Source organism: Biomphalaria glabrata, chromosome 7 (genome assembly GCF_947242115.1).
Source record: "Biomphalaria glabrata chromosome 7, xgBioGlab47.1, whole genome shotgun sequence".
In the NCBI taxonomy this organism is placed as follows: Eukaryota; Metazoa; Mollusca; class Gastropoda; family Planorbidae; genus Biomphalaria; species Biomphalaria glabrata.
Window position 1 is genome coordinate 230,640 of NC_074717.1, and position 23,391 is coordinate 254,030.

Genomic DNA, 23,391 nt, shown 5'->3' on the forward strand with positions numbered 1-23,391 from the left:
GAAAGTGTTACTTTTTTTTTCTAGGGTTGATTACCCAGATGCTCTGAGCAGATAACTGTAAATGTGTAAGTCAAGAAATCTAGATCTCAGTACTGCAGACTATAGAATCTATTATATAGGCCAACGCTTCCGAACCATCTGTCAAATGTTTAACTATCTGTTTTAAGTTGAAACTATAAAAAAGATAAACATCTAAGTTCTCCTATTATAAACAAATTATAGTTTGGCTCTAATTAATTAATTAAAACCACCAATTATTGTTCTAAAACACTTCAGCTTCCCACTGTAAGTTAACAAAAGTAAGCAGAGCATGAGATGTAAACACAACCATGTGATGTAAACATAACCAAGTGACTCAGAAGAAATTTGGAACAACCCCATTTGCCATCACTGTTCTAGATCAACAAATATTAGATTATAATTTAATCTAAATTTTATACTAATTACTAAATCTAGTAAATTTTAGGATCTAATCATTCTATCATTAATTTAGATCTAGTCATCTAGACTAGCGTCACGATTACGCTAGATGTCTAGATCTGGAAAATCTAGATTACTCTAGATTTAGACTTTACATAGTGACAGAGTAGATGATATAAAAATTGATAAAGATTTTTAGAATTTAGGTAAGATCTAAAACTATAAGAAGATCCAATACTATAAGAACTACTCTGAATTTAGATCTTAACTTGGTCAGAGTCTCTATATTCTATCATGGAGACTATCTAATTTAGTCTAGTAGTAGTAATCTAGATTAGTTTCTAGCTGTATTCTGTGTTTAATATATACTTTATATACTTTTTTAGAATGTTAGAGATATTTAGTATATTATTATGGAATTTATACACACTTCTGGTTAGTGTGATTCCAGCCCCCACCTCATTGTGGTTGCCCTGGGGTGGTCAAGAAGAACTGTTTTTTTTTTGGTTGTGGTTTCATGGCCATGACCAATGTAAAATAGCCACGCAGCTCTGTCCCAGCTTGTTGGAAATATGGCAAGCTTAGTAGCCACTGTACCTGACTCACCAGGTTCAGAATGAAGGCAAAAAGCTGTAGGTCAATGTGCTAGCTGAAGAAGACTTGAACAAGTGAGCCCAGCCAATTTCAACATTACAATACCATTGCACTGAAAGACTGCACAAAACAGGAAGAGTTGAAGATCACCTTATCAAACAAGTTTCAACATTACAATACCATTGCACTGAAAGACTGCACAAAACAGGAAGTGTTGAAGATCACCTTATCAAACAAGTTCCAGCTCCTAGAAGAGGAGACAGTAGAACAGACATGGCAGAAACTGAAAAAAAAAACAGTAACCTTCACATGCCAAGAAGTACTGGGTCTCAAGTCATACACCCACAAGGAGTGGAGTTCAGCAGAAACTCTTCAGAAGATCAAGGAAAGAAGAGAGAAGAAAGCAGGCATGAACAACAGTAAAACAAGAGCAGCAAAAGGAAAAGCACAAAAAAGAATATGCTGAAATAGATAAGGAGTATCAAGCATAGCATCAGAACAGACAGGCAAAACTACATTGAAGCACTAGCAAAAGAAGCAGCTCTTCAGAACAGTACCAAAGAACTGTAACCAGTCATCAAAAACATATCTGGAAAATTTGCCATGTCAGAGAGGCCAGTAAAGGACAAAAATGGTGACTTGATAACAGACGAAGAGGACAAAAGAAGAGACTGTCAACCCACCAAAGATACCGCCAGCTGTAAGAGACCTATCAAGTGCAGTGCACCCACTAAAGAGCTGACAATTTATTTGAAGAAGTAGTTGATAACAACACAAACCATATTCATCTATTGGAATTTGCAATAGAAAAATTTGATGTAAGATTCAAGCATATATTGTATTTGTCCTCACTGTCATGAGCTCTTTTGCAGAGTAGTATTGTCTCTATTCAATCACACTGAAGAAATTTAGATTAGAATGTATCTTTCTTGAGTTTAATTTCTTCAAACTTGATTCAATCAAATAAGCTATCCAACAATAAAAAAATTAACATGAATCACTTTTATGAAATAGCTGGCTATCTTACAATATTGTCAAATAACTGAAGTACATAAACTACTAGTCGAATAATGACCACTGAACAATGACTCATCTAGGAAGCTTCGTGTTGCCTGGCCTTTCTTGCTACATAATTCTTAGTCTTCTACCTATTCCTGACTACTCATGCATGTTTACCTAAACATCTCTTCAAGGTCATCTAAAAGAATGACCTATTTACCTAGTCGTTCACTCACACACTCCACTTTTAGCCCACTTGACTAGTTAACTTATTCTTGGAATTAAGGCACTTAACATTATTTCCTGTACGATGACAAATAAAAATTGTTTTCTTCCTACTTGAGCTATGATTGTACAGAATGTTACTGGTCTCTGCCCAGATTTTCAACTATTCATTGTATTCACAAAACTTTTTTTTTTCTAAAAGGCTTCCATTCTGTATTCTGTTTGTTCATTTGGCTTCAAACAATCTACAGAATGAATGTCTGTCCTTGTGTTACTTTCATCCCTAATAATTTCAAGATCTCCATCAAATATTTCACTTACACCACTCTTGACGACGTCTTGAATCGTTTCTGTGTTCTTCTCATTATATTCTGTACTCTCTTCCACATCCATGCTCGCTTTATAAAGTCCGTTTAGTGCCACTCGGACAAATACACCGCCATGTCTCACAAAAAACTTTTCCATCTTGAAAGACCAGGTCCCAACCATCTTTCTTTGCCTTCACACTTGTAAAAAACTTTGTCACCATTTTGAAACACCTTCTCTGATGCTTGAACTTTAGAATGCAGGGCTCATTGTATTCTTTCACTTGAATCAACGATGTTATTCTTAATTAGGAGAGAAAGTTAAGTCTAAAGTATACTTTTTTTCTTAAGTTTATTAGAGAATAGAAGTTGCTGTTTGTTTTGACAGGTGCAACTAAAGGAGCTAAAAATAACTAAAGAAAACAGTAAGAGAATACATGAGGAAGAGGAAGAGTCAGCTAACAATCTGTGAGTCTTCTTATCTTATCTTATATAATACAGACGTTACTTCAAAAAAGAAGATGATTACGTCCTACGCGTCATGCATTTAGTCATGCATATTAACCAATGACTTAAATTCTGCCAAGTCACTGGTTTTCCTGGCTAGCTCAGGCAACCCATTCCATGCTCTAATAGCACTAGGGAAGAAGGAGTATTTGTACAAATTTGTCCTAGCATATGGGACGAGGAATGTGCCTTTATCTTTGTGTCTTTCAGAGTATTTTATTAAATTTTGTTTTTGTATTTGAAGATTATGGTTCAGTGTTTTATGTATTATTGCTACTTTACTTTTGAGCCTTCTGTCCTGAAGGCTTTCTAAATTTAGTGATTTTACTAAAGGTGTTACTCTAGTCAAATGTGAATATTCGTTTGTTATGAATCGCACTGCTCTATTTTGTGTCTGTTCTAGTTTCTTAATGTTTTCTTAAGTTGAGGGGTCCCAAACAGAGGATGCATATTCTATTATTGGCCTAACCAAGGTTAAATAACATTTTAGTTTTATGTTCTTATTTGATTTATAGAAATTTCTTTTAATAAATCCTAATGCTTTGTTTGATTTTTTTGTAGTTTCATCAATATGTGGATTCCATGACAGTTTTTCATTTATTAAAAATATATTTATTTAATTTTTTTACCATGTTTTTATTAAATATATGAATATGTTTTTTTACTTAAAAAGTGAGACAAATAAAACAGGGCTCTCAATTCTATATGAATAGAACAATGTCTTCATTCAAGAGCCTTTTTATTACCCTCTTTTTGTTCTGAATATTGTCTACCTTAAGATTTAAAATGTGCATTTTGGACATAAATTATAATAGGATGTCTAAATAAGATAACTTACTAAACTTAAGAGTTGCAATTTCCTACTAATATCAATTGATGACACTCTTAGACATTGTTTATGTAAAAAATAATATCCTAGGATTAGCAAAAAACAAGAACAAATTTTTTAAAATATTTACTTTCATTCTGAAACAGTAAAAGGAACATCATAATATATCAAGCAAAACATTTTAGCAAATATTTTTTATAATGGTAAAGTCACTATGTATCCAAAAAAAAAAAATTTAGGCTATCATTTATTGACTTATTCAGATAGACTTAGCTTGAAATACATAAAAAAGTGAAATTAAATTATTATTTTTTTAAAAAAAGCTTATCAGATGATGTAATCATTGTCAGCTGTTGTCAACTATAGTAGAATAATGTTGAAGATACTAGAAAAAGATTAGCATTGGCCTACTATAAACATATACACCTTAGTCAAGAGTGAGACCAACTCATGATCTTTTTAATATGCCTATGAAAATGTCTTAGAAGAAACTGCAACAATAGAAAAATGAGATTTTTGTTAAATATTTTAACAAGATTTGGACAATCAGTAGAGAGAATATAAAAGTACAACCACCACATTTCTATGATTAAAATCCAGTGTTTCTCATACTGGGGAAGGAGGGAGGGGCTTAAAGGTCCTGATAAAGGTGGGTGGGGCAGTCAATTAATTTTTAGAAGCAAAATTCAATGTCATTATAGTTATCACTCCATGTTTGAATATTAACACACACAAAAAAAAAGTCATTCTTACCATTGCTTCAATAAATTAAAATATTTTAAATAAAAGGCATCCATCATCTTTTAAGAAGGACCTTTTAAAAATGTATACTGTTTCGTGAGATGTGACCGAAAGAAGGCATTTCAAAGTAACTCAGCAAATGTGACTTTATGTCTGAGTGGTTGAAATTCTCTCGACTTTTGCGTGGCAAAAAAATAAGCTAGTGACATGACATCTTAATTACCATGAAGATGATCTTATGACAATCATGCCTTAACATTAATAGTCTTTTTTATGCTTGAGGACAATTGTCTTATTTGTGTATCTGTGTTGATCTCAGAAGCTGTTTTTAACTTTAAAAAGAAAAGAAAAAAATTTTTAGTCTACATTCATGAATAGTTTCATTTCAGTTTTCTAAATGATTCAACTCAACACTTTATTTCAGTTTCTAATTAATTTTTTGATTGACAATGTTTAAAATGAAACCAGTATGTCCAAACCCTATACTTCACTGTAATAGGCTTTGCCAGAAATGTCAACTAAAAGATTATTGCATAGGCATCAGAAGTTTCTATTTAGTTTTTTTTTTTTTTTGATCTCAGGGTGAAGTCTCTCCAAAGTAAATTGAAAGAAAAAGAGCATGAATTGAAACAGGACCAGAAGAGAAACAAAGAGCTTGATGACAAAGTTAAGAATCTACTCCAGGAGAAAGTATTGAAGCTCAGTGAGTGTTCTCATTATTTTTTGATGAACTTAGGTAGAAACAAATTCACTTTGAAGAGGACTGATTCTAGATTGGCCTTGAGGGATTGTCATCTGTAGATGGAAACCTGTTTTCATTGTCGCCGAAGTCTGCAGCAACTTATATAACCTATATATAAGAACATTAGTTACATGCTAGGAAAATGTTTAAAATTCCTTCAACATCTTATTTTAAGTCGCCGGGACAGGCCAGTTCACAAAAGGGAGGGGAGGGGGGGGGGGGGTGTTGGACCAAAATTTCCTAAAATTTTTGTAAAGTCTGTTCCCATCACTGGTATGTGTAACCACATATAAAACCACACTCCAACATAATCGTTCAGAGACAATACTATATTACTATATTGATTGTAAAGTATTTTATTTAACATTATGTAAAGGATCAATGAAAACAAGGCAGTTGAATCCTTGTTACATAATTCCCAAAATGTTTGCATGATAGAAGTGTGTTTATTATATAAAAGGGTGAAAAAAAAAAGGTTGATGACAGATCTAGATTTTTATAACTCTAGTGATTTACTAGGAATGTTAACCTTTCTTTACTTTCAGGCTTCAAAAAATACTTGATAATCATTACACAGAGAGAGTTGAGTTCTAAGATTAAAAGTCTTCAAGAAGAGAAAAAATAACCTCAAAGATGTAAGAATTTAGTAAACTAGAAATAACATTTATTTCTTTGTCTTTGTCAAATCTATGACTAATGACATTATAGCTTATTGTTATAAAAAAACAACATGTCAATATGTTAATTGTCCTACAAGGCTCGATAAAACCTTGGACATGTGTTATAGCAACATAAAAATGGCCTACACATCTCGATAGTTATTTCTCGGAGGGTTGGACCACACAATGATCCATCTTACACCCAAGTACAAACCAGTTTTAAAAAACAACAAAACCTGTAGTACAGTCCATCCAGTCATGGTCTGACGACGCTGTTTTACAGCTACAAAGTTGTCTGGAGCAAACAGATTGGGACATGTTTGTAAACAACTGCCCTGACATAGATGAACTTACCACAACCGTTAATTCGTATATCCAGTTTTGTGAAAACAAGATTGTACCAAAGAAGAAAATTAAAACATTCCGTAATAATTGACCCTGGATGACCAAAGAAATAAAGGAAGCGATTCTATACAAAAGAGATATTCAAGGAAAAAATTGAAAGCTCTTTCAAGAAAAATAACTCTAAAGCTTGTTGGAGTGGCTTGAAACAAATTACTGGCTACGTACCCAAGCGCAAACCAATGTGCGTCGCTGACAATAACAAATTTGTCAATGAATTAAATGATTTCTACTGCCGATTTGACTGCTTGAGAAAGACCACCATGATTTATTGGCATCATTTGAAAACAGTAATAAAAAACCAGTCTCAAGAACTGTTCAATAAGTGACTAAAGATATTTAAACAAGTAAACACCGCCAAAGCCTCGGGACCCGACAAAGTAAGTGGCAAACTTGTAAAGCTATGTGCGTAATAACTGGCTTATATCTTATGTGCTATATTCAACAAGTCCTGGCAAATGCACAAAATGTCTTCCATTTGGAAGACAGCTGAAATAATTCCAGTACCTAAAAAGAAGATCATTGTTTCCAACATTGACCTACGTCCAGTAGCACTTACATCAATTCCAATGAAGTGCCAAGAGAAAATGATTTTAAAACATCTACTGAAAGAAGTCGAAACAGGTCTTGACCGCACCAGTTCGCTTTCAAACCGTCAAGAAGTATAGAAGATGCAATACTATTCATGCTGAATTGTCTATACCAGTGATGCACAACCTTATACGGCCTGCAGGCCATTTTAATTTCTAACACTTGTGTCGCGGGCCACATTAACAAAAAGATACCAAAAAATGAAATAAACCATTTTAAATAGTTATATTACAAATTTGTGGCTCCAATGGGCCTACTTACACCATAATTAAGTTACGTAACAAGGGTTTCAGTTGTCTTATACCTGAAAAAGTTTTCTACTAAAATAAGTACTTGTAAACATTGTGATCATACCATCAATTTTTGTTCGGAAATGTGCAAAGCTTATGTAGACAACACGGCGTAGAAATCTATTGTCCTTATTGTTAGAAATTTCTCAAGCTGGAAATCTGGATTTGTAAGTCAATCAGTTCCAGTTGGTGTCACTCCTCAGCGGCAATAGTATCATTGGCCTCCTTCAGTCGTAGGACGACTATGGTTCATCTCAGAGCACACTTCCTCATGTGGCTGTGGAGCCCTATTTTGGAGAGACACTCCCGTCCACAGATAGCGCAGGTTAAGGTGGCTTTTGCTTCGGTGGTAGAGGAGCTGGACTTTTTTCGGTTGGTGTCACTCTTCAGCAGCAATAGTAATTATTTCAAAATCTGCTGCTCTGTCATTTAGTTTTGAAGAGATTTTCACCAACACCGTCTACTCGACTCATTTTGCTATTGTCATGCCAGAAAGGCTGACAGCTTCATTTTTTTTTCAGGCCGATTTATTCCATCACTGCTAGCAAGCACCTTTTTATGCTTCATTTCTCTTGTTAATGTGAGCAACTCTGTAGCCTCCATAACAGTATACTCATTTCTTGACTTCTTGGTAAATATTTTCGTCAATCACTCAACTCTAGACGTAACTTTGCGATCTTTTCTTGGTGACTCAAACCAACAATGCCACCATATTTTTGTAATGGTTTGTTTTAGAATGCTGTTTATGCTATGTTCCTTAAAACACATTTTACAGATCAAACATGTTGGCTTATTATGTTCCACCAACAAAAAAAAGACCTGTCAACTTTACCTGAAAGTTTCAACATCCAATTTTCGTTTCTTCAGCTCTCCCATTTCATTAACGTGCAAATGTTATACGATACGGCACCAATCATGTTGCTGTCAAAAGTACATGAACCAAAATGATGCAGAAAAGATGTGCAGTGTTACACACTTGAGATGTCAAGAACACGGCTAGCTCTATACAGCCGCGGTATTGTCCAAGACTCTAAAACAACTGTCAATTCTTGTCGCCGAAAAAAACAACTAGTGTTCTTATAGAAAACAAATCAACATGAATAGTACAAGAAAATAGAATGAAGTTCATCGAAGAAAAAGCTAAGAGTCCTAACAGAAAAAAATTCATTTTTCTACCTTTTTTCCCTACATTTTGTGTAGATGTTTTGGCGGGCCGGTCCAAACCATGTCCCCCGGATCTGGCCTGCGGGCCATAGTTTGAGCATCACTGGTCTATACCATCATCTTGATACTCAGAGACACTATGCCAGAGTATTATTCTTAGATTTTTCATCTACATTCAACACCATCCAACCACATCGCATGAAACAAAAACTATCTAAATTGAACGTTAGCAAAAACATACAAGCTTGGATTCTAAACTTTCTTATCAAACGCCCACAATATGTAAATGTGAATGGCATGTGTAAGGCACAAGAGAGCTTAGCACTGGAGCGCTGCAGGGGTGCATCCTGTTACCAATATTGTATACCATATACACAAATGACATTCATAGCCTATCAGCTGACACTCCCATCATAAAATTTGCTGACGACAAAGCAATCATTGGCCTTATTTCAGGTGATGAAAATCTGTACAATTCAACAATTGACACCTTTTACCAATGGTGTATAGACAACTTTCTAATTTTAAATGTTCAGAAAACTAAAGAAATGATTTTTGACTTTAGGAAAAATTAAGGCCATATTGCAGAAATTCAGATGAACAATCAAACCATAGAACAAGTACAAGAATATAAATATCTAGGAACAACTATCAACAACAAACTGAAATGGAGTGAACACTGTCAAAACCTCTACACAAAAATTCACCAGTGACTCTTCTACCTTAGAAAGATAAGAAAATTTAACATCGACAAAACCATTATTTCACTTTTTTATACAGCAACTATCAGCAGTCTAATTAACTTTGCCATCACCTGCTGGTATGGTAATACTTTACTGGCACAAAGACTTAGACTAAATAGACTAATTAAAAAAGCATCGCACATCACTCAAATACAGCTACCATCTCTTGAAGAGCTTTTTCATGAAAGATGCCTTTCCAAAACACTCTCGCTTCTTAAGGACAACCTGCACCCATTAAACCACTGTTACATAAAATCTGAAAGAAGTGGTCGTCTCCTTTCCATTAGAACTAAAACAGAAAGATTTAAAAACTCCTTTATCCCACTTTCGGTCAGAGTGTTACAAGATCAGCTGTCGTCATCGAGAAGTACATAGAAGTTCAAATTCATAAAGTGCTGGTTGGGAATGTGTATGTGTTTCGTGTGTGAATGTTGTTCGAATTCTTCATCTATACTGTTATTGTACAGTAGTTACGCTGATGTTGTCAATTGTAGTCAAACTGAATTTCTATTTGATTGGATCAATAAAATTATCTTATCTTATAATATATAAATTGAACTGATGTCATTCTATAAAATTGGTATTGCATTGATCAGTTTTATGTTTCAATGCCAGGAACTTGCTGCTCTTGAGGAGCTTCCAACTAGTGGAAGAAAGCAATCGTATTATTGATCACACAGATACCAACCAGAAAATCCAGCTGTGACAAGAAAAATCAAGAAAACAATGAGCCAACAAAGGTATAGTTTATTGACACTTGACACCTTAATATCTCTTGTAATAAAAGCAATAATGAGAAGTGCGTCAAATGATATTCATATTGACTGGTAGAATGTATTTTTATATGTAGATTTTTATTAATCTATTTTTTAAAGTGAGTGCTTTAATTTTTATTTTGATAGAAGCACCAACGCCAGAAACTTATTTTGGACACTTTTAACGTTACCCATCAGCATGTTCGTTTTTTTTTAAATTTTTTAAAAGAATTTTACTTTCTTATCCTACCTTTCTAGATCATTATAAACATCATTCATTGGTAAATATCTGGAGCTTGTCTGTATTCTCAGTTGTTATTGTTCAAGTCTTTGTGCCAAAGAACTGCTTTCAGATTTTATTGTGTAGGGACAGCCTCTTCAATTTAAAGGATAAATAAACACATAGTAACAACTATTTCAAGTATAGCGCAGCACATGGATTAGGTAATAAAATATCTGTCGACAATACTTAGCGCCAAAATGACTACTGCATCAAAAAGCCTTGTTTTAAGGATACTATTAGTTTAATGTGGTCTGTCTGTCTATCATATGTAGGTCTTAAAATTTGAAAAGCTATTGAAAATCCCATTTCATGATATTTTGCAGCTTGCAAAGGCTACATTTTCTGTTCTGAAAGCAAGCGCACCATTTTGTTTTCAAAATTATGTATTGTTGTCATTCTGCATGCACAAGGCGCAATAGTGCACTATTAGATCACTGTATATGAACTGGAGCAACTGGAATTCCATCTAAGTGGAAAAGGAAGAATATAATATTTTAGACGAAAACTTGGCTTGATCCCCCTAGAGTAATGGTTCAGCAAGGTTCTTTGTGTGGGTTGTCTAGTCAGGAAGTTGCCTAGGAAAACTGTGGTAAGGGTGTTCTAGTGAGTGGAAGACATTCCTGTTGGTTTGTTATTGGAAAGTGAAGACAGAGGCGGCGACAGTGAACCCTGCAGGAAAGAGTTTGAAGATCTAAAAACCAGAATTGACATTTATGTTCATTGTAATCATCTCACATTTTTTACATATCAAAATGAAGTTATATCTATCTGTCTATCTATATATATAGGGCCTATCACATCTCTCTCTCTCTCTAAATATATATAACACATTAATGTGTTTTCTGTTATATGGGTTAGTAAAGTTTACCAAAAATATTTTTTTTTTTAAGAATGCTTATTCTAGTTGTAAGCACCTATATTTATTCATGTTTTTAATCAAGGCATCTTTTAGTGTTATTTATTACCAGCTTCTATAATCAGTAAGCTTAGCCAGTGGCCATTTCAATTGTATCCAAGGAAAGGACTTTTTCCAGAAGTCAGGAATGAGAGTTTGGCCATTCATCAGCTTCTTGGTTAGAAGGTCAACCATCAACAATAGATGATCATTTAATTATCTGTATTGTGTGATCAATGCTCAGTTACCCCTGCCATTACAAGGCCAGAAGCCCAGCATCTCAAGGGGCCTTCATATTCTATAATTTAGCGGGGAAAAAACACCACAATTAGGGGTCAGGTTCTACTTGAATAGATGTATTTAACAATATATACATGCATTCATCATACAAATTCACTAGGTACTGGGCCTAACACCTATTGTTATGAAATGTTTTGAAAAATATATGCTTAAACAACTTGTAGCAAAAGTCAATAACAGCCTTAATCCTGATCAATTTGCATTCAAAGCAGCTGGAGGAACTGAGGATGCCATTCTATTGCTTTTGGACCAGCTTTATAAGCATCTCGATATACCCTAAACATGCACGAGTCCTCTTCATAGATTTCTCCTCGGCTTTCAATACCATACAGCCACATCTAATGATAAACAAACTGAGTAACTTAAATGTAAGCCCTTACTTACAAGCATGGGTTCTAAACTTTTTAACCCAACGCTCCCAGTATGTTAAAGTCAACAACACCAAATCGTCAACTCGAGTACTATGTGCGGGTGCTCCACAAGGTTGTGTACTTTCTCCTGTACTATACATTCTTTACACTAATGACATAAGAAGCATCTATGACTCAGTTAAACTCATTAAATTTGCTGATGATACTGCCATAGTCGGTCTTATTTCAGGAGACGAAACTCAGTATCGAAGCTCAATAGAAGAGTTTACAAACTGGTGCACCTACAACTTTCTAGAACTGAATGTCACAAAAATTAAAGAACTTATAATAGATTTTAGAAAGAAAAAACAAACTATACGTGAACTGCAAATAAACACTACATCTATAGAGCAAGTAAAGGCATATAAATATCTAGGCATTATCATCAACAACAAGCTTTCATGGGAAGACCACCTTGGAACTCTGACAAAGAAAACAGCCCAGCGGCTATTTTTTCTATACTTACTCAATAGCTTTAAACTAAACAAGAAGATCCTTGAGACTTTTTACGGCGCGACTATACAAAATCAGCTAACATACGGAATAAGTTGTTGGCAAGGTGCGACGTCTAGAAAACATCATTAAAAAAGCATCAAAAATTACACTCACAACATTACCACATTTAAAGGAACTTTTTGAACAAAAGTGCCTAAGAAAAATCGAAAAAATCTTGGAAGACAACGGCCACCCTAACCCATCAGAACTACGTCAGGTCGTCGCGAAGTGGGCAACTGCTGTCAATCAAAACAAGAACAGAGCGGTACAAAAACTCGTTCGTACTTCACTCGGTCAGACTCTATCACTGCCACTCATTGATCAGGGAACATGAAATGCACCAAGATACATGTGTGTAGTCGCTGAATGAACTCTTTTTGTTGTGTCTGTTGTAATTATGTGTATTTTTCTGTTGTGTTGTCTTTATATGAGAAAGAGTCCTTGTAATCACAACAAGTTTCCGTAAGGATCAATAAAGCAGTCTTAGTCTTAGTCTTGTGTGCATTCTTTTCAACATACAAAAACATTATTTTATTCTATAAGTTTTAAACAATAAGAATGTAATTCAGAAAAGTACAATCATTAGGTTAGGCTCATACTGAACTTTATCTTCATAACAATCAGTTCACTGAAAAAAACAGGTCAGGTAATCTAGATACCCTTAGTTCAGAAGCCAAGAGCTTGACTACCAAACCCTGTTATTAATATTAAAAAGTTACCAAAACAAAAAAGTAACGTTTACCTCTCAGACCTTGTGATCTATGGGGCAGATGATCTTAGGTCATCTACTTCTTAAACCAATGGTTAATGAGCAGGCTGTAGCGCCACTGGGATGGATGGATGGTTATTTGGCCAGCAAAATGACCAACTGCTTTTACTTTCCCCAACTAATGTCAGGTACCCATTAGAGTTGGTTGGACTCAGGGGCGCCATAAAAATCCCAGATTTGAACCCAGGATCCCAGATTTGGAAACCAAGTTCTCAACCACTCAGCCCCATTATAAATATTAAGAATGTAATAACAATAATAATACCTCAGCAGTCAGCTAAACAAAATACTTTCTCCTGCACACATCTACTTTGTATAGAAGGAGATAGGATTGTGTTTGTTGAGAGTTTATACCTATTGATATTTCTTTTTTACCTGCCTAGGTGGATCTAGTGGAGGGCTTCCTCTGAGCTTATGTGAAAACACAAACTCTCTTTGAAATTTATTTTTAAAAATTATTATGGCGCCTGTTGGTATTTTAGAAATACATTGAGCTGCAAAATGAACACTCCATATAATACCCCATCATTCTGCAGGAGGTCTGGACTAAGTAAACTATCTTCAACTCTGATGTAAAACATTTAACAAAAAAAAACATATTCCAATTCTGACTCTGATAATGCTTTCTGCTTCTACTTCAACTTAGCACATACATATGTTGTTTTTTGCACAGGTTAAAGAGCAAAACAAACAATGTGAACATTTGAGCGACTCTGACAGCACTGAAATAGATCTGTGAGTGTTGATTTAAAATTACAAGTATTTTATCAAATATATTATTTTGTTTCTCAACTTTGTGAAATTACATGAAGCAGAGCTGACTGTTATATTCCAGTCTTTTTATTACCCTATGTTCTGTACATTGTCTGCTCTAGCATTACTTGTATGGTGTATCTTTTTGTTTATATTTACTCACACTCTCAAACAACAAAAGGAAAAAAAGCAATTTAAGCTTACTGAATTCAGAAAGAATATAAATAAAGCTAAACAATTAGAAAGAAATATTTTTTATTTTTTTTTAATCTTGAATCTTAAATCAGTATCTAACTTCTTGGAAGGTTCAATTTTCCTGCAGGAAGACGTGGGATGGCAGCCGATAGACCATGAACAACCAAGCAGCCATTCGTGTAAGCCATCATTTATTGAATTATTCATTTATACTTATCTTGAAATATTTTTGAAAAAAACAAACAAGTAATGGTCAAGACAAGCAGTCATATATATAAATATGTATGCATATGTAGAGAGACACTATTATACTGGTCTTTAGTTATTTGTAGCCATCGCTGAATTTTCTGTTAGTAATTATTTGTTTTTGTTTTTTTAAAACATGATTAGCTCAGAAAAAAGTAAAAGAGGCAAGGGGCAGAGATACTAACCTGATAGAATCCCAGACTGCCCAGCCAGAGGTAAAATGTTTTTTTTTTTTATTTTCTCTATAGTGTTGTCACAGTGTAATTTCTAAATGTTTATTTAAATTTTTTTAATAGTGTTTATTGTGTATTTATATTCTTGTTGTGTGTTGTGAACTGATCTGTTCTTGTGTGTTGTGACAAGAGGGACAATAAGGGTAGCTACTTTATTTTCAGTAAGAGTTAGCTCCCTTTAATATACTATTTAATTCTCGGTTAACTGTTTCTTCTTCTTCTAGCCAGCTTTATTGCTGCTGAGCTGTCAGCTCTTTTGCAGACTGTGCCAAGGAAAAAAAGTGTGCTGTTTTCTTCAGTTGTTCAGCACTGCCGTACAGGGTGTTGGTTATGTTGGGCTGTAGTGGAAGTAGGGTCTGCCTAAGGTGGATTAGGGAGGGGCATTCAAAGAGGATATGGTTTACGGTTTCAAAGGGGTGGGCGCAATGTCTGCAAAGGGGTAGTTGTGTGGAGTTTATTTTGTTCAGGTGGTAATTTAATAGTGGTGTGTGTCCTGTTCTTAGTTGGAAGATTGTAGATTGTTCTTTGCGGGGGAGGAAGTTAATACTGTCCAGTTTGTTAGGCGTAGTCATTTCTCTGTACATGGCTCTGCCTGTGTTTCCTGATGCCCATTGGTTGAGCCACTCCTCTTTGTGATTGTTGACTAACATTGACCTTAGGGTGAGGTAGTTAACTGGTCTATTTGGTTGTTCCATAGATGAACCTGCCTTTGATAGCTTATCTGCCTTTTCATTTCCCATGATGCCAATGTGTCCAGGGATCCACTGTAGTGTAATATTGATATTTAATTTTGATATCATCTGGTGGATTATCACAATGAGTGTTGTCAACTCTCTTGGGATGTTTGAGGTGCTGCTGTTAAGTGCTTGCAGAGTAGATTGGGAGTCTGTAAAGACAACAATATCTGATGGTGGTTGCACTCCTTCATATAATTTGTTTTCCACTGTCTGGAGTGCTATGGTAATTGCCTCAATTTCGGCTTGGAAGTTTGAGCAGTAATCACCACAGGGTGCGCTTATCTCAAAGTGTTTATTTTTAGGGAAGACCAGGAAGGCACCAAGACCAGCATTGATGGTAGCTTTGAAAGCCGATCCGTCTGTATAAATATGGATAGCTGTTTTTTGATAGCTTTCGATTGTTTCAAGCGTGCCTACTTTGAGCTCCAGTGGATTTGATTCTTTTGTTAAGGTGTTATTTATTAAATGTGTTTTGATGGTTGGTTGTTTGTAGTTTAGTCCGGGTGTAATGTTTGAAAACCTGGTAATTTTTTCTCTGTTATTGAGTAGGTGGTGTTTTAGGGCTAGTTCGTCAGTAAGTTGGATCAGAGTCCTTTGCTTTTTTTGGTTGTTTTTCCTATTTCTCTGTGTTAGTAATTTATTTGGATGATCGTCCTTCAACCTTCTGTATCTCTCAATAGCTTCTAATGCTGCTCTGTTGCGCCTTAACTTAAGAGGTTCAATATTGGAGTCTATTTCACAGGCTGCTGTGGGAGTAGTTCTCATACCTCCACTAATTAGCCGCAAGGCTTGGTTTTGGATTGTATCTAATGATGATTGATAGGTTTTGTTGGCAGCTACTTGTATGGAGAGACAGTTATCCATTACAGATCTGACATATCCAGTGTATAACTGTCTTAAGGTTTTCTTTTCAGCTCCCCAGGATGTTCCTGCTAGGTGTTTTATTATGTTTAATCTTTGTGATGCCTTTTCTTTTAAATCTGCCATAAAGTGTTTTAGAGACAGTCTTTGGTCTAGTTTTACACTAAGATATGTTGGATTTTCTTCTTTATTTATTGGCTGAGAGTCTATTTTTAGGATGTAGTTTCTTTTTGCTGTTTTGTTGCTGTGGCTAAAGATTGAATAAACTGACTTTTCTTTGTTTATTTCCATTTTCCATAATTTTGAATATGTGGAGATAGTTGTGAGGGCTCTATTTAGTTTGGATCTAGTCAGCACTGGATATTTCTCTGTAGTCCAATAGCCACTCTCTCTTGAGCTGACCAGTGCATTTTGAATGAAATCTCCATCCATAATGTTTAACTAATACTTGTGTTGTTGTGCTCTGACTGTGTTACTTAAGAGGAGTGTGCCACTGTTATGGGAAGAGTGTTTCGTTAATGAACTAAGTAGACTTTATTTATTTGTTAGTAATTAGTTGGTTTATGTAAATAGTATGTATGTTTTTTTTTTTGTAAAAGACATCTTTTGTTTTGATATGAGACAGTAGTGTGTCTCATGGATGTTGTCATTTGATTATGACATTTATTATATTATTGTAAACCATTGTTTTGGTTTTTGAGATGAGACACTATTGTGCCTCTGTGATGCTGGTTCTTTGATTATTTTGAACTGAACCTGTCCTACTATTTTGAATTAGTTTCATTATTTTATTTTGTTTTGTTGGCCTTTATTTCCGTTTGTATTTTACATGATCTTTTTCTTATGTTTCTAAACAAACTCTTTTTTTTTTTTTTTGTTGCAAAAGAAAAAAGGTTCAAGACCAGAAAAACAAGCAGTACTTAGAAAAAGCTCAAGGTTGTTGTGTATGTAAAATCTTTGTTTCATGAAGTATCTCTTTTTTTTTATATATATAATATCGTCTATCAAACTTTTATAAGCTCTCTTCTTATAAATTTCTGATAATTCAATTTCCAAAAGTTTGTATAAAGGGTAGTTTAAGAGCACTGAAAACAAAGGAGACCATGAACGTGTTGAAGAAAAGTATCACTAGTCAGATGATTCATACAAAGATACAGCAATTGAAGTAGTGAAAATGTCTCTTAATAAGAGAAGTAGTGCTGAAGAGATTTCATTCTGTGCGCTGCTTCTAGTGTCCATCCTACAGTTGCTGATTCAGAAAGTTTCTTCAACAGCTTGATGATTTTGTCAAGCTGCAAAGAAACTGCCCACGTAGTTTTCTCTCTTGCAGACCACCTTGTATTACTGTCCTTTTTTAAACTCCAGGCTCCAGCTTCTTTCAGTTTGGCCCATCTCTGGGGTGAATTGGAAAAAAAGTTGACTTCATATGGAGATGAAGGACAAATTCAAAGTCTGGAAAACCATTTGGACACCTTTGGGTTTCTTCTTGAATAATGACACGTTGATGAAAAACTGTTACTTTTTCCTGTTTGATGAAATACAGGCAAAGTGCTTAATAAGCTAAAATGTTGTAATTTTTGTTGCCTTAGAAAAAGACTAATAAAACTACATCTCTATGTTATAGCTAGGAGTGAAGAGAACTTGAGAAACACAAGCAATGAAGTTAGTAACATAAAGTCAAGGTTGATAGTAAGTATTTACAAACTTATATCAACTCTGTCTGTCTGTCTGTCCAAAAGTTTGTACACAATATTTCTCTGACACCCAATCTTAAGCTGAAATTCGCACAATTATTTCTTTTACCTGAAAACACAAGAATCAATTTAAAAAATTAATCAATTAGTACCCTAACCCGCACCCATGAGGGGACCTTCACCACCCATAGGGGTAACAGTGGTGGGTTTTGAACTGGTTAGCAAGCCTTTCTCACATCCCCACCACGTGAAGGTACACTCGCTAGAGCATACAGTGGTAGCTCACTGAGAGCCATGTTTGCTCACGTACTTAGCCATCATAGTGGGTAACAACTGGCCACTTCAATACATGTGTACTGCTCTGAGTACCAAAGACAACTGACTTAAATTGAGTTTAGTAATTATCACTTCCTCTTCTTCTTTGAGGTTTTTCTCATGCTATCACCTTTTTGACCCAAGGTGAACAAATAACATAGTGGCTGAGTGGCAAAGGACTTGACTTCTGAACCAAGGGGTCATGGGTTCAAGTCCTGATGAAGATGGATTTTAATTTTTGTGATTTCTAGGACACTGAGTCCACCCAAGTTGAATGTGTACCTAGCATTAGTTGAGGATAAGTAAAGGTGGTTGTTTGTTGTGCTGGCCACATGACACCTTTGTTAACCTTCGGCCACAGAAACAGATGACCTTACATAACAGGTTTTTTTTAAATAAATAAACAAACAAAACAACATTTAAACCCATTAGCCACTTCTGCTGTCCAGAACGTTTTAGTCCTATACTGTTTTTATTAGATGTTCCTAAAACCTCTTTTCAATATCTGAAACTTTTTAAATTAAATATTTCTTCAGTCTCATTGCTAGGTTTTTCTTCTTCTTCTTCTTCATCGTTCTCATTGTTATGTTGGAGTGTTCATATGACTAGACCAATACATGAGATGAACTGCGCAGTGGTTTCCAAATCAGGGAGCTCTCCATATAGTTTTCTTTCTATTGGGGTGATTTGGGGCCAATGTCTTATACAGGCCTCTTGGTAAAGAGAGCAGTTTTGGAGGACGCGGTCGGCATTCTCTGGTGATACTCCACATGGGCAGATTTCACTGGTTCCAATTTTGAGCTTCCGGTACATGTGTCGTCGCATTCTGTTGTGTCCGGTCCTGAGTCGAAAGATTAGACGTTGGTCTTGTCGGGATAGCTTATAGGAAGCGTCATCTTTCTTGTGATTTGGATGAGAGCTCGTCCATTTCTCATTTATTTTGTTTACAATTAATTTCTTCATTTCTTCTGGATAGAGTGCAGAGTTTATTTGAGAGTTAGTTCTCCCACTCTTGGCGAGTGTGTCAGCCTTCTCATTTCCTTCTAGTTGTATATGGGCTAGTATCCATTGAATAACAGTTTTTTTGCTGTTGTTGTTGAGCTTTGTAAGTGCTGTTCTGAGGTTTTTAATATAAGAGGAATCAGAGTTTTGCAAGCTTTGGAGGGTTGTTTTTGCATCGGTTAGCAAGACAATCTGACTGTGAGGGGAACTTGGATGATTTGCTTGCATGGTAGCAGCTAGTGCTTCCCTTTCTGCTCTGTGACTGTCAGAGAGCTCTCCAGTTGCAATGGATTTTTCTAGTTTTCCTCCATCTGGCCATTCGATAAGTATTCCAGCTCCTCCATTTGTGGTGGCTTTATGGGATGAGCCATCCGTGTAAACTCTTATCCACTGATTGCTAGGGTAATTGGTATGTAGAAAACAGTTCACTATTTCCTTGAGCTCTGTTGGTCTGTAATTAGATTTTCTTTTTATGTTTTCAATATGGTCCCTTATAGTAGGAAGAGGGCTTTCGTCCCAGGGTGGAGATTCGTTATAGTGTATCGAGGATTCCAGAGTAATTTTTTTTTTTTAAGTTGGTGCTTCTTTTTTAGGTTTAGAGATTCCTGTATGAAATTGGTCCTTTTGAGACGGTTTTTTGTGCCAGTTTTGTGGATTTTTGTTCTGAGTGGGTGCCTTTCCAAGGTTTCCAATTTAGTGAATTGGGAAAGGATTTTTATTTCTCTTCTTTCATCCAGAGAGATCAGGGCATCGGTTTCCTCCATAGCTCTTATGGGTGTTGTTTTGATTGCTCCTGTCATTATCCTTAAACCAATATTTTGAACCTTGTCTATTTTTCTTAGGTTGGTTTGGGCTGCTGAGCCCCATGCTGAGGCACCATATTCTAGTACAGGTCTTACATAACTGGTATAGGTCCTTTTCAGGATGTTGTGATTAGCTCCCCAATCTGTGCCAGCTAATTTTTTCAAGAGGGATAGTCTCTGGATGCCTTTACTCTGTGTTTTATCTATTTGGTTTTTCCAGGTTAGTCTCGGGTCATAGGTGACTCCAAGATATGTAGGGCTGTCATTTTTTTCTAAAGCTTCCTTATCTAATGTTAATTTTATTGTTTGTTGTTTTGTTTACAGTGAGAATATGGTATATGTTGTCTTTTTTGTGTTGATGGACATGCCCCAGTCTTTGGACCAATTATTGAGTATATCGAGAGCATCCTGTAATCGAAATTTCGATGTTCCTACATATTCTTCTGTGCTAATTAAGGCAAGGTCATCTGCATACATGCTGCTTTTGACTTTTCTTGGTAGGCTTTGATTTAGATCGTTTATGAATATTAGGAACAGTGTTGGGGATAGGACTCCTCCTTGGGGGACGCCATTTTTTATACCCACTGCCAGGTTAATTACAAATCATTTTGGAGAAAACTGATTTTATTTTTCATTAAAAGGAAGAATCTTTATACCTTATTTTCAGTTATAATCTCTATTTTTCTAGCTGTAGTTTGTATTTGTATATTAAACACAAAAATGTGACCTACTTTTCTTTGCTTAAGATTATAAAGGTAATCGGAGGTAGGAGGTAGTGGGTTTATACAATGTTCAATATCAAATGGTTAATTTTTGGTAAACTCTTTAATTTCTTCAAATTTATCAGTCTTAGAGAAATTGATTTAAAATTTAGTCTTGGGAAATGCTATTAGGATGTAGCTTATATCTTTCAAGACAATTTGTCTATATTTTAAATTGCTCTCTTTTCAGGATGTGGAGCATGAAAAAATCATGCTAGTGAAACAGCTGACACAATTTAGATCAGTAAGTTATATCTTTTTACAATCAAAGTTGATCTAAGGACCATACAGAAAAAAAAAGTAAAGTTTCCCTTTCAGACCTTGAGATCTATGGCGCAGTTGATGTTAAGGCCATCTGTTTCTATAGCCAACGGTCAAATAGCAGGATGCCATGTGGCCAGCACAATGACAAACCATCTTTACTTTGCCCAACTAAAGTCAGGTACCTATTAGAGTTGGGTGGACTCGGGGGCGCCCTAAAAATCCCGAAATTTAAATTCTCAGTCTTCCCTAAGATTCCAAAACAGGATCCCAGTTTCAGAAGCCAAGGGCTTAACCACTCAGCCACTACCACCCCACCCCTTATTCCATATGCTTAAACAAATTCCTGAAAGTTCTCCTTCTTCCCTAGTGTCATTAGAGAATGGAAAGGGTTGCTCAAATCATCCAGGAAAACTTAGCAAAAAGTCATTGATTAACATGCATGACTAGTTTGAAAGGCGTAGGATCTAATTACCTTTTTATTTGATACAAGGTCTGTAAGTAAAATTGTGATAAGAATAGAATAAGAAAATGAATCTGATTAACAAATATTTGTTTTTCTCTTCAGAAATACAACTACATAACCAGACAGAAAGACAAAGAAATCCAGGTAAGAATAAAAAAAGCTATGAAAATTTTTAGACAATACGTTTTTTTTTTCTTAAAGGTGTCAGAGAGAGAAAGAAGATTAAAAACCTTTTTTTTTTTCCCAGAGACTCAAAAGTGAACTGGAGCGGTAAGTATCTTGCCTAACACTTTCTTTTTAGCACTTTTTTGTTCTAGATCAGTGCTTGTTTTTTTTTTTCTGTTAAAATATTCACTTGTGGTTGAAACAGACAAGTCTTGAAATGGAGAAAAGGGATTGCTCTTCTTCTTCTTCTATAATACAGACGTTACTTCTAAAAAGAAGATTACATCCCACGCGTCTTGCATTCAGTCATGCATATTAACCAATGACTTAAATTAAATATTAGACCTAGACTATAGTCTATAGCAGGGTTAGCAAATTATGGGCTGCAGGCCACATGCGGCCCGTAAGAATATGCGGTCTGCGGACACATATAGAAATCAGGTGTGTCCACAATATATACATATAAAAATGCAAATAAATTAAAACTAATTTTAAATATCTTTATAAATATTTGGCAATGTCTCATAAAATGTTTCATGAAAATGAAGATTATTCTTATCGGCTATATTTCAATACATTCAGTTAAAGCAGTAGTGGCCTTAGGGGGTAGCTAGTGGGGCAACCGCCCCCCTGCAATTAGAGATTCCATTGTTATAGTCAACTTCGAAAACCAGATCAGTTCTCATAAACTAAGATATTTGATAGTATATGATTTGATATGATACAAATTATTATGTAAGTTCTTAACATACTTTTGGTTACAAATTCTCATTCTGTTTGGTAAAGACAGCATCTTATAACCTGCAGTATTTTTTTTTAAACCTTTTTTTTTTTTTTTTAAATCTTGTTAAATTTCTTTAAATTACAGTGTACAAATTACAACTTGTGGATTGTTCTTTGCATTATCATTACATGATACATTTCATGTGAGGACAAAGAATCCGCTACTAGCCCTAAACTTTTATAAACTCAACAGAGCATCACATCTTAATTTAATATACTCCAGCTATATCGTGCTTTGGTATTCAATGTATTCTAATGTTTAAAATAAAAAAGCTAAATAAAATTATTTCTTTTTTTTTTTTTCTTTCAGCCAATATGAAAAAGAGTGAGTTTTCACAGCATGACAGTTTTTTCTTAGAAGACTTTTCTCAGTGTCAACTTTGTATTGTGGCTTTCTTCAATTGTTATTCATAAAGATCAGTGAATTCTGTTAATTCTAGATTTGAAATTTTGTAACTTAATACTGTGATTAAATACTGAATTGTACCTCACCCTTGTTGCTTTTATCTGTACAGCCAATGATTATGAATGTTAAGAATTCCAGTTTTTGAATTTGACTTATTCTTTTCTTCTTCTTCTAGCCAGCTTTATTGCTGCTGAGCTGTGAGCTCTTTTGCAGAGTGTGCTGTTTTCTTCAGTTGTTCAGCACTGCCGTACAGGGTGTTGGTTATGTTGGGCTGTAGTGGAAGTAGGGTCTGCCTAAGGTGGATTAGGGAGGGGCATTCAAAGAGGATATGGTTTACAGTTTCAAAGGGGTGGGCGCAGTGTCTGCAAAGGGGTAGTTGTGTGGAGTTTATTTTGTTCAGGTGGTAATTTAATAGTGGTGTGTGTCCTGTTCTTAGTTGGAAGATTGTAGATTGTTCTTTGCGGGGGAGGAAGTTAATACTAATAATAAGTTAATTTGACCTATATGGGCCTAGATATAATCATTCAACTGTACGCCTACAGTTCGATCTTATTCTTTTAACTTTGTACAAATATTTATCCATAATAAAATC

The 23,391-nt window shown here is 35.1% G+C and overlaps 1 protein-coding gene across 1 annotated transcript; it reads left to right on the forward strand.

Moving 5' to 3' along the window:
- Positions 1-1,617: 1,617 nt before the first annotated feature.
- Positions 1,618-22,691, forward strand: LOC129927302 (uncharacterized). The gene is made up of 10 exons (XM_056035754.1): positions 1,618-1,772; positions 5,202-5,310; positions 9,859-9,951; positions 13,792-13,853; positions 17,030-17,079; positions 17,768-17,832; positions 20,909-20,962; positions 21,548-21,589; positions 21,693-21,715; positions 22,479-22,691. Exons 1-10 carry the CDS (start codon positions 1,618-1,620, stop codon positions 22,654-22,656), a joined length of 831 nt encoding a protein of 276 aa, XP_055891729.1. The 3' UTR covers positions 22,657-22,691.
- Positions 22,692-23,391: the final 700 nt, after the last annotated feature.